Below are 12,533 nucleotides of genomic sequence, written 5' to 3'. Positions count from 1 at the left end.
TTTCTGCAGGGAACAAGTGAGGGGAGAGTACAGACAGGGGAATGTAAAATCAGAGAGGATTCATAGAACATCATATTGAAGTAGAAGATTTGAAACAAGGAAGACCTGGTTTTTTAATTCTATATTTTTCCATTTAATAGCTGTGAGATATTGGAAAAAAAAATCACTGAGCCTTTTCCATGTTCCTTGACTGTGAAATACAGTAATATACATTTTCACATTTTTTATGAGAGCCAAATGAATTGATGAAGAGCATACACCTGGAGCACAGTGGGATCTCAATAAAGAGTAGTTGTTAGCGACTGCTTGCTAAGAAGAATAAATTGTGAAGGAGGCCTGGGATAGAGAAGAGGCCATGTGCATAGATTTGACTAGCATATGAGGTGCCAGATAGCGAATATGAAGCTGGAAAGATATCCAAAGGCTAGATGGTGAAAACATTTGCATTCAGACCTAAGGAATATGGATATTTTACTGGAGATGATGGAGAACCACTGAGGAATTTTGATCACTGGGTTGACAGTGGAGTGGATGGATTGGTGTGTGAGGAAGTATAAATTTGAAGTTAGACTGAGTGGGAGGGCACTTTTAGTGATCCCTGTTTTTAATTCAGTGCCAGCCTCTGTGGCCTGCTTTGCTTCGTTAACTCTCCATGCCAGATGGTGAAATAAATGGAGGGCATAGTTCAGTGTTCTCCGGAGCATACCACCACAGCCCTAGGTATGGAAGCTGTGTGCATTTTATGTAGAACGTCAGAAACCTCTCCAAGCCGCCAGCTTCGTCACTGTTCCAGCTAAGTTAAGTGTCAAAGATTGAGTAACTTTTAAATTTTGAGTTCTGAAGTGCTTTGATGAGAAGGATTTCGATCATCCCTGTATATGAGATTGGACTTTATCTCTGCTATGTCGCTACTGCCCAGTACTGTGCATAGGGTGGCAAGGCAGTAAAGCTTGATTTGGAGAAGCTAGAAAAATCGTAATCATTGCCACTGCAGATTCAATATTCCCAGAGTAATGTGCAGGAGGGGTTAGCGCTTCAGATATTCTTTCTTCGTTTCCATAAGTTGAGTTCAGTAAGTGATGTATGTGTGTGTGTGTGTGTGTGTACACTAGAAACATTGTGTGCCATTGACAGCGTGAGGACAACCAGAGGCAGCATCATGAGGGGGGCAGAAGGGGTGGGTGGGTTGGGTCGGGAGCAAAGGATACTCATTTCTTTTTAAATGGATTTTTTGTTCCTGACTCTAGCTTCCAGGAGGCTAATGTACTTGTATAAAGGACTGAAATCCCCGCCTGGGTATTTGTCGCTAAATACTGACTGGGCGTGGTTCGGCCTATAGGGCACCTGCTTTTCGGGAGCATTGTAATGTAAGCAGATGCGCCAGTCCTCCTCTCCCAACACTGATTCCTCAAGCTCTCAGGAGGGTTCCCCGTTCCCGCATAGGTTTTTTTTTCTTTCTTTCTTTTTTTTGGGAATCCTCCCGCTGGCGAAGCTGCTCCGTAGACTTGAGAGGGCCTGCTGAGCATGTGTAAAGAGCTCCGCGCATGCTCCGTGGAGTGGGCAGGTTTACCGAGGCGCTAGCAGTGGCTTTTACTACTCTTCACCCGCCTCCCCCGCCCAGCACGCCCCCTCCCCTCCTTCCCACCCCCCACCACGCGGTCCCCCGCATCCACCCCGCCCCTCTTTCCCACCCTCCCTTCACCCCCAGTTGGGGAATCTCCGTTGACGTTCGGGTGACGCCGCTGTGCCGCCGCCGCCGTGGGGGGTTCCAGGCTCCGCACAGGTAAAGCCGCCGCTGCCGCCATATTGACAGAGCGGGGAGCGGGGAGCGGGGAGGGGGCCCGAGGAAGCGGGGTTGGGGGGGCGGGGGGAGTCGCCGCCGAGCTGCCGTCGCGGCGGCGGCAGTGGTGAGCCCGAGCCAAGCGGCAGCTCTGGGAGAGGCAGCACTGAGTTGTCTTCTCTATGGGAGCAGCCGTCTGCGGCGGAGGCGACCCTCCCCTGCTCCCAGCCTCTGAGGGACCCCGCGGCGAGGGCAGCGGCCGCTGAAGAGGGGCTGGGGGCCACAGCGGCGGCGGCAGCAGCGGCGGGCCAGCTCCGTAGACGGGATGCGCGGCCGCTCCGGCGGTCAGCAGCTCCTGTTCGAGTGCTCCTGAAGGAGCGATGCTGCCGTTCGCTCCTCAGGACGAGCCCTGGGACCAAGAAATGGAGGTGTTCGGCGGCGGCAGCGCGTGCAGCGGCGAGGTTAGTGTGGTGGTCGAGACGGGGCTGGAGCCAAACCCTCCCTTTCCTTCGGGACCCGGTCCGGGGGCCGACAGCCAAAGAGAGCGGGGCCGGCGAGCAGGGCGCCAGGACAAGCCCCTTTGAGGCTGCTGGGCGGTAGAGCACGCGCTGTCCCAACTGTTTTCGCTGGGGAGCGGGCGGGGAAGAGACGGCGGGCTCGGGCATGCGGAGCGAGGGCAGCCCGGGCCCGGGCTCGGCCTCGGGCGCAGACTCTGCCTTTCGTCCACACTGGAGTTGTTGGGACTAAGTTTCTTCACTTTGCGACCCGGAGTGGGACTGGGAGACGCGCGGGTTGCGCGTCCTTTTTTCTCCATTGCGCCAGGTTTGCTGGCTGGGAACACTTAAGGGGGACAAGCTCCAAACTCTGGGGCGTTTGTACGAACCCAACGCAACAAAAACGCACCAAGGGGATCCAGTAACTCTGGGGACATTTGCACATAGGGGCCAGTGTTCCCTAATAACTTAGCTTTCTTTCTTTCTTTTTTTTGTGGCTTGTTGTGGTTCTTTGTAACAAACCACGTTGAGATGAACTGGCGGCCAGGTTTCTTTTTCTACATTCCGGTGATGTTCTGCTGCCTGCTCTCCGGGTCCCCCTGATTCTCCTGTCCTTTTCCTCCGCCCCTCCTTCTTTCCCCAATCGCCGTCCCCGCCCCCGTTGGTCGGTAAAAGAAGGCGCAAAGTAAAGCCCAGCCCTTATAAGACGAATCTTTGGTAAGACGTCGTGGGGTTCGATCAGAGTATTTTGGTTTGCCTCTTTTCGCGCTCTTCTTACTTTTTAAATTGTTCTGTTTGGGCTTCGGTCAGCTGTGCACTGTGATCTCAGATGTGCACAGATTTTGTTTTTATGAGTGTTGTTATGAAAGCAGGCAGTGTTTAAACACAAAAACGTGTCTTTTATGATAGACAGTCGGATCCTTTTCTGATAACTCAATCGCCAACATACTACTCCAGTAGAGGCCACCATACACCTCCTAAAAATAGTTGGTGACTACCAAATTGATTCACAGTAGGATATTTTGAGGTAAGACTGGCAATCCTCAACATCTCAAGGGTGCAACTTTGTCTTCGAGTACTTGCTCCATCTTAAAAAATACACTTTGGACTGTTGTATGATTACCGTATTCTTTTTTCTTCCTTTAAAAAAAATTCAGCTAAACTGGGGTTAAGATTACATGCTAGATAGTATGTAACAAGACATGTATGGACATAAATTCAGAGATACCCTAAAATTGAACCCTCTATACTTAAGTATTTTATCAGCTAAACAATTCCAAAGGAACAGGATACATGGAGAGGAATTCATTTCTTCTCACAATGTGGGCATGGTGTCTTCTTTAATGAATTTCCTAGGCAGACTGTTCAAGGGGAGAGGATTTTGTTTTATTCATGTATGTAATCTATGTCAAAGGCATTTAGCGTATACAAATAGTTAAATGCTTTGATATAAGGATGGGATGGGAGGTGGGGAACCTTTCGCATGCCTACTATTATTTTTGTTAACTTTGAATGTAGTATGTTTTAAATTGTAATTACCACATATGGTTTTTTTTTATTGTTTGCAGTATGTTTTAGGTATTGTAGAGATTTAACAATGGGTCTCTCTACTTCAGCAATTTGGAAAAATACTCGAATGGAAATTGTTAATCCCTATGAAGTAAAACGAAAGGTGAAGGTAATGTGGTGAAGATAGTATTTATGGCTTCTTTCTCTAAAACAATTATGATTGGTTACATTTAACCCTGCAAGTAACTTAATTAAAATATTCTAAAAATAATCTAGGTGAAAATTAAATACTACATTTGAACAGACCCACCTAGTACTTGGAAGAGTTTTTTTTTTTAATGTGTTTTTAATGATTTTTTATAAGAAGGAAACAATTTTACTTCTTAGAATTTATTTTAATTACATGTTTGCTGATGTTGGATTAGAAATGTTAACTTTAAGTATGAACTTTACAACCCTCAGTCCCATAATCATGATAGTTTTTAGGGCTAAGGTGTTTTCATTGTAGGGTATATTTATTATTCTAATTGTTCTGGCATTCTTAAAATGTAGCTAAGAGTCTATTAACTTTGATATCAAGAAAATGCCATTGATTTCTGTCCCTCCCTCTCTCTCTCTCTCTCTCTCTCTGTGTGTGTGTGTGTGTGTGTGTTTAATCCTGGTAAGAGTAAAGATTTAAGACACGACCATATATTTTTATATTGCACTCATTTTTGGTATCTTTTACCTGTGTTGTTTGCAGGGGCAGTTACTAACTTTTGATTGATTAGAAAGTGTGTACATTGGTTGTTTGAGACACTTCATGTGTTTTCCCACAGGAAAAACTTACTAAGAGTTAGTTATATTTTTAGACCAGTGCAAGGTATAATGATGAAGAGCCTAACCACTGTAAAATTATCTTTTGGTAAAATGGTTCAAGGTCTTAACCAAGAACTTGCTTGGTTCCAGTGAGAAACAGAAAATAGCCCTGTAAAAGGGAAATAAGAATTCTGTTAGTTCTTGGGAAGAGAATTCTTGGGAGAAGGGAAATAGGGTAAGCAAGAAGCTCTGGTTGTGAGGGCTCTTAAATGGGACTGTCTCAATTAGGTCTACTGGGAATAGGCACTTCAAAGGGCATCACCCCTCAGGCAGCCACAATTAGCTCTCGCCTGGATTCTGTCAGGGTCAGGGAAGAGGTGTTGCTTGAGATGGGATGAGTATTGGTCATTCCTGGGCAAGGGTCATAAAGAACAGCCTGTTTGAGGAACATGGACTTTTCATGAGTTAGTGCCTTGCACATTCAGTTTGTGCACTTAGTTGTGTATCTTTTGGTGAGGGAGTGCTTGCTTCATTGTGGAGGATTTGATTATGGAGTTTTCAATTTGCATATCATAATATATTAAAATTGGTACTTTTATATTATTTCTTTATACTACTTTTGTTTAAGGAAGGTAGTTTTGAGAATTGTACTGTTCACTGTGGTATAAAACAGTTGGGATTAAAGCCACAGACTTTAAAAATTTAACCAGGGTAACATATCACAGATTAGAAAAAATGGTAGTTTTGATTAATTTTCATGAGACTCCGTAGTAGTAGAGGAATGAACGTGAACTTTTGAAGCAGAAAAATCGAAGTTCTAATCCCATCTCTACCTCATACTAGCTCTGTGACCCAGTGCATATTATCTAAGCTCTCTGAGCCTCAGTTTCTTCATCTGTAAATGGGAGAAAACATCTTCAAGAGTTACATAAAAAATGCCAATTTGTGCTGGGTTTAATATGCTTAGAAAGATGTTTTGTCCGTAGTGGATTGCCATACCCCATAGCTTTTCTCTTCTCTCATAATCATCATTGTGCCCCTTTCCTTCCCCCTAAATTCTGAATTATTGTCATGTATGTGGAAACCCTGAGATTCAGACAGCCAAGAACATAGTCCTAGCATTCCCTATTAGCAGGTTTGCTGAAGACCTCTTTCCTGAATCTGATAATTTCATCTAGTTAGTGAAGTTCTCACTTTGCACATTTGTGATCACAGATAAGAGTTTTCAGGAATGAAATATGAGGTTATATTTAGGAACACTTTGAGGGTTAAGAAGAAAAAATTAATTTCATTTACTATGACTGGCTAATGAGTTATTCCTTTGACTTTTTTCCCCCCTATTCTGAACTCTTGTCATGGAAGGAACTGGTTTAATTTATCAAGTATTTATTGAGTACAGGTGGTATAGTACATAGTGCTATTATGTGAAATGCCAAAAGATTTAACAGTGAGGCCTGTCCTCTCCCCCCTTCCCCGCCATTTTACATTCAGGTGGGCCAGAGAAACATGTATGGAAATTGATATTATGAAAAGTAAAAATCAACAGTGGAGTGGTAGTGGTGGTGGTGGTTTAGGGCTGGATCTGATAAAAACCTTGTGAAGGAGGTAGAATTTGAACAGGTTACTACAGACTGATACTATCTTCACAGAGATAACTGGAACATATTTCAAGTGGATGGGGACAATATAAACAAAGTCATGAAAATGTTCTAGGAAGAACAAGGAATCTGATATTGCTAGGATATAAGTCTGTGGTATGTGAGTATAAATGTGAGATAATGTAGGGAATATTAAGGTAGGCTAGGCCAAGATTGTAGGGGGCTTCTAAAGCCAGTTTAAGGATTCAATTTTTTAAAAGATTTATTTATTCAACAGGCAGAGTTATGGAGGGAGTTATGTATATATATATGTATATATAGTTATATATATTATGTGTGTGTATATATATAGAGAGAGAGCGAGAGAGAGAGTGAGAGCGAGAGAGCGAGAGAGCGAGAGAGAGAGAGAGAGAGATATCTTCCATTTGCTGGTTGACTGCACAAATGGCCTCATGGTTAGGGCTGGCCAGGTTAAAGCTAGGAGGCAGGAGCTTCTTCTGGGTCTCCTACATGGATGCAGGGGCCCAAGAACTTGGGCCATCCTCTACTACTTTCACAGGCATATTAGCAGGGAGCTGGATCTAAGGTGGAGTAGCCAGGACTCTTAACCAGTGCCCATAAGGGATGCTAGCACTGCAGGTGGTAGCTTAACCTGCTATGCCACAACACTGGCCCCAATGGTTCAATTTTTTTTAAAAAAAGATTTATTTATTTATATATTTAAAAGGAAAAGTGACAGGGGGAAAGAGACTGATTCCTTCTGTTCACTTCTCAAATGGCTGCCATAGCCAGGTCTGGTCCAGGGTGATGCTAGGCTCCACAAACTCCATCCTGATCTCTTATTTGGGTGGCAGGGGCCCAAGTACTTGGATGTGTTCCATCGCTTTCCGAGGCATATTAGCAGGAAGCCGGAGTGGAAGTGGAGCAGCTGGGACTTGAATCGGCATTCTGATATGGGATGCCTGCATCACAAGCTATAGCTTAACATACTGTGCCAGAATGCCAGCCCTATATTTTGTAAATGGTAGCCATTGATGATTTTTGAGGACATGGATGATGTTTTATTTTTTCAAAGATTTATTTATTTATTTGAAAGTCAGAGTTACACACAGAGAGGAGAGGCAGAGGCAGAGAGAGAGAGAGAGAGAGAGAGAGAGAGAGAGAGGTCTTCCATCTGCTGGTTCACTCCCCAGTGGCCGCAATGGCGGGAACTGCGCTGATCCAAAGCCAGGAGCCAGGAGCTTCTTCCGGGTCTCCCATGTGGGTTCAGCTTGGGCCATCTTCCACTGCTTTCCCAGGCCATAGCAGAGAGCTGGATGGGAAGTGGAGCAACCAGGACTGGAACTGGCCCGGCACCCATATGGGATGCTGGCACTGCAGGCAGCAGCTTTAACCACTCTGCCACAGCGCCAGCCCCATGGATGATTTTAATTTCTGTACTTTGATAAATGACTGATGGATTGGAGTTGGGGAGATACCAGAGTTGGAGAATACAAGCTGAGACTGTTGTGCTAGTGCAATTAGTAGTGAGATTTTTGAACTAGGAAATATGGGGTAGAAGTTGACTGATGGGAGAGGCCTGGAAGAGTTAGAATTTGGTAACTGTCTAGATGTTGGGGAATAAGAAGGAAGAATGAACAACTGAGATTAGGAATGTCATGGTAGAAATTAACTCAGCTTAATGTATATTTAACGCATGCTGCCAAGATAAGTCTTAGTGCTAGCCACAAAATTGATACAAAGATAAGTAGATTTTTACAGCATAGGAAGGTAGCTAAAATGAACTTATTCCTGGATAATATTGTCTTTTTTTTTTGACAGGTAGAGTTAAACAGTGAGAGAGAGAGACTGAGAGAAAGGTCTTCCTTTTCCGTTGGTTCACCCCCCAAATGGCCGCTATGGCCGGCGTGCTGTGCCGATCCGAAGCCAGGAGCCAGGTGCTTCCTCCTGGTCTCCCATGTGGGTGCAGGGCCCAAGCACTTGGGCCATCTTCCACTGCCTTCTCAGGCCTCAGCAGAGAGCTGGACTGGAAGAGGAGCAGCCAGGACAGAATCTGGCGCCCCAACTGGGACTAGAACCCAGGGTACCGGCGCCGCAAGCGGAGGATTAGCCTAGTGAGCCGCATTGCCGGCTGATAATATTGTCTTTAACAGTAGCAGAACGCTAAAGATTTATGGCCATATGGGACATACTTAAAATGTTACTACTGAAGTTGAATACACTTATTGCTAGCTAAACTTTTTTCCATGTTTTTAAAATGGACCTTAGATCTATCCTTATTGTTTTTCCAGCATTCATTCTGCATGTCAATGAGCCCTGGGTACAGAGAGCGCTGTTTTGAAAATAGTGATGGGTGCTCTTTACTGGATTGTAGAAAAGAGAACAGGGGCATCAGTATTACTTCTTTGCTTTAACTAGGTTTAGTTTTAATAGATGAGGGGGAGGGATCAGAAGGGCCCTGGCCTCTCCCTGGTACAGGTGTCTTCCTAACTCAGTTTGGAAGTATTCAGGTCAGTTCCTTCAGGGCAATGCCTCTTTATTTCCCTGCCTTGATTAGTTCATCAGGAAAGGTAATCATTAGGTCGCTGTCCATAATAAGGCCTACCAATGGTGCAGTTGCTTTCTTGGGCCATATTGTTTCAATACCATCCCCTCATGCCCCTCATTACTTTTGAGGAGGAAATACAGTGATTTTTCCCTTTCCTGTAATTTCCCTTGGTTAGTGCTATCATTGTACTTAGCAACAGTTCTGATGATTTGATAAGCACATGGTAAGCATCTTGAGGTAAAGTCTTTTAATACTTTTTTCAGAATTTACTATATAATACTCCCATTACGTTATCTTGAAGGATTATTTACTATTGCCACTAGTTTTTTTGTGTGTATTTTCTTTTTATTTTTAGGAGAGAAAAGAGTTGGATAGGGAAAAGATTTAATTTTAATCTTTAATATAATAGAGGTATTTTCTGAATTGCCCTAAAGACATTCCGTATTATTGATTTTACTTTTATATTTTAACTTTTATCCATATATTTGACATAGCTTCTGTCCCCACCATATGTGTGTATGTGTATGTGTGTATGTGTGTGTGAGAGAGAAAGAGAATGTATGTTACTTACATCTTGCTTATTTCACAGAGCATTTGAGATATTTACAGGAAATACAATCCAAAAACAAGCTGTTTTGATGTTCAGGGTAAGGGAAAACCTAAAATAGATGTGGAAAAGGTGGAGGATGGGGGTTTGTGAGGGTCTACTACACATTTAAAATAGTTGAATTGTAAATTTGAGTTTGAGCCGGCGCCGTGGCTTAACAGGCTAATCCTCCGCCTTGCGGCGCCGGCACACCGGGTTCTAGTCCCGGTCGGGGCACCGATCCTGTCCCGGTTGCCCCTCTTCCAGGCCAGCTCTCTGCTGTGGCCAGGGAGTGCAGTGGAGGATGGCCCAAGTGCTTGGGCCCTGCACCCCATGGAAGACCAGGATAAGCACCTGGCTCCTGCCATCGGAACAGCGCGGTGCGCCAGCCGCAGCGCGCCTACCGCGGCGGCCATTGGAGGGTGAACCAGCGGCAAAAAGGAAGACCTTTCTCTCTATCTCCCTCTACTGTCCACTCTGCCTGTCAAAAAAAAAATTGAGTTTCTTTGGACTTGTTGCTTATTAGATTTACCTGGGAATTAAGAAACATTCACACTAGTGCCCCACTTTCAAAGATTCACAGCTAACTGATCTAGAGGGGGCCTGAGCATCATTCCCCAGATAATTATGATATACAACCATTATAAAGAACCACAAATCTAGGGAAAAGTAAAAAAAAAAAAAAGAAAGAAATAGTCACATTTTTTCACTATTCAGCAAGAAAAAAGCCTATCAGTTCCTAAACTAGAAATTAGGAAAATAAACTTTCTGTGAATTGTGATGTTTTACTATGTATTATATTTTGCTTTAGTTTTACAATATGACCAGGGGCAGAAGGGATTTCTGCATTGTCTTGTATGCTCTTGCTGTTCAGTTTTGAGGAATTTGCTGTTTTCATAACAGTAAAACAAGAGGTTACTGTCCTGATTTAGATATACTTTAACCATGTAAGCAGGGGGTTAAATAACCTGTGTAACTTATTACTAGCTAAGTAAGGGGATAGTGACTGTTTTGAGTAACAAATATCCCATTATAGCTCTAACAAAAATTTTGAAGGTCATGGATAATTATCATTATTATAGACCCTTCTGCCTCTCCTGTATAATGACTGGGGGCCATCTTTAAGAGGAACAATAGTGATTTTAACTTTCAGTGTAAACTTTTACCTGAAAAGATATGGGAATCCATTCTGTCTTAAATGTATGTAAACTTCAGGGAGAAAAGGATATGATGTTCATTGAGTGTGCAGTATGAACCAGGCACTATTAGATGCTTCACATAGATTATCACATTGTTTTATTCATGCTTTAAAACAGCTTGTAGGACAGGTGTGCCTTGTTAATAGATGACAGAGAAACATGCAAATTACTGGGAGGTGCATCTGGAATTTGAACTTAGTTTTTTTTTATTTTTTTGACAGGCAGAGTTAGAGAGAGAGAGAGAGAGAGAGAAAGAGAAAGGTCTTCCTTCTGTTGGTTCACCCCCAAATGGCTGTGACGGCCCGTGCACTGCGCTGATCCGAAGCCAGGAGCTTCCTCCTGGTCTCCTATGCGGGTGCAGGGCCCAAGCACTTGGGCCATCTTCCACTGCCTTCCCGGACCATAGCAGAGAGCTGGACTGCAAGAGGAGCAACCGGGACAGAATCCGGTGCCCCGACTGGGACTAGAACCCGGGGTGCCGGCGCCCCAGGCGGAGGATTAGCCTAGTGAGCCGCGGTGCCGGCGAACTTAGGTTGTTTTAAATTCATGCTTTTTTTCTCTCTACATTACTATTTTTCCCCATAAGGACAATATTAAAGATTAAAAAGTAGGATACAGACAATTTGTTGGCAGCCACACCAGATCAGCAACTGGATTTGCTAATTCAGTAGCCACACATGTCTACTCAGTGAACATAATCCCAACAAATCCTGGACATAGAAACTCTAAAAACAATTTTGAAAAAGAGGAATAAAATGTAAGAAATTGCTGTACTGGATGTTAAGGTTTATTATGTAACTGCAATAATTAAGATAGTGTGATATTGGTGGACAGAAAGACATATATATCACTGGAACAGAATAAAAAATCCAGAAATAGACCTACATAAATATGCTCAACTGAGTTTTGAGAAAAATGAAAAAATAAAATAAAGGTCAAGATCAGTTTTTAAGATTTATTTATTCGAGAGGTAGAGTTATAGACAGAGTGGGAGAGACAGAAAAAGGGGCTTGTGACTAGTGTCTGCTAATACTAACTGATAGAATGAAAAAGGGAGAGAATGATCCAACATGGGAAGCAGGATACACAGCAGACTCATGGAATGGCAGATGTCCTAAACAGCACTCTGGCCTCAGAATCAGCCCTTAAGGCATTCAGATCTGGCTGAAGAGCCCATGAGAGTATTTCAGGCATGGAAAGCCAAGACACTCTGGCAAAAAAAAAAAAAAAACAAAAAAAACACAAAACCTAAATGAAAGATCTCTGCGAGTGAGATCCCAGTGGAAAGAACAGGGCCATCAAAGAAGGAGGTACCTTTCTCCGAAGGGAGGAGAGAACTTCCACTTTGACTATGACCTTGTCTGAATAAGATCGAAGTCGGCAAACTCAAAAGGCTTCCATAGCCTTGGCAATTCATGACTAGAGTCTAGGGAGATTACTGATGCCATAAATAAGAGTGTCAGATTGTTAAGTCAACAACAGGAGTCACTGTGTACTTACTCCTCATGTGGGATCTCTGTCCTTAATGTGTTGTCCAGTGTGAAGTAATGCTATAACTAGTACTGAAACAGTATTTTACACTTTGTGTTCTGTGTGGGTACAAACTGATGCAATCTTTACTTAATATATACTAAATCGATCTTCTGTATATAAAGATAGTTGAAAATGAATCTTGATGTGAATGGAATGGGAGAGGGAGCGGGAGATGGGAGGGTTGTGGGTGGGAGGGAAGTTATGGGGGGGGAGCCATTGTAATCCATAAACTGTACTTTGGAAACTTATATTTACTAAATAAAAGTCAAAACAAAGATTTCATGAAAAAAAAAAAAAAGAAAGAAAAAGGGTCTTGCATCTGCCGGTTCACTCCTCAGATGGCTGCAATGGCCAGAGCAGGGCTATCAGAAGCCAGGAACCAGGAGATTTTTTGGGGTCTCCCACATGGGTACAGGGGCCCAAGCACTTGGGCCATCTGCTGCTGCTTTCCCAGGCACATTAGCCGGGAGCTGGGTTGGAAGAGGAGC

The 12,533-nt window shown here is 43.6% G+C and overlaps 1 protein-coding gene across 4 annotated transcripts in view; it reads left to right on the top strand.

The window, feature by feature from the left end:
* The first annotated feature begins 1,653 nt into the window (after nt 1-1,653).
* Nucleotides 1,654-12,533, top strand: part of RPS6KA6 (ribosomal protein S6 kinase A6) — a 152,429-nt gene continuing 141,549 nt past the window's right edge. The window contains exons 1-2 of one of the 4 annotated variants that reach the window (XM_062183244.1): nt 1,654-1,783; nt 1,973-2,241. In XM_062183244.1, the coding sequence (XP_062039228.1) occupies nt 2,161-2,241 (81 nt within the window). In that variant the 5' untranslated portion in view covers nt 1,654-1,783; nt 1,973-2,160. Of the gene's footprint in view, nt 1,784-1,972; nt 2,242-3,842; nt 3,953-12,533 lie in introns of those variants that run through there. The other 3 variants (XM_062183243.1, XM_062183245.1, XM_062183246.1) reach the window with 3 other exon arrangements.

This window comes from Lepus europaeus, chromosome X (genome assembly GCF_033115175.1).
Source record: "Lepus europaeus isolate LE1 chromosome X, mLepTim1.pri, whole genome shotgun sequence".
Lineage (NCBI taxonomy): Eukaryota > Metazoa > Chordata > Mammalia > Lagomorpha > Leporidae > Lepus > Lepus europaeus.
The sequence above is the reverse complement of the archived record's forward strand: the minus strand, read 5'-3'. Positions and strand labels throughout refer to the sequence as shown.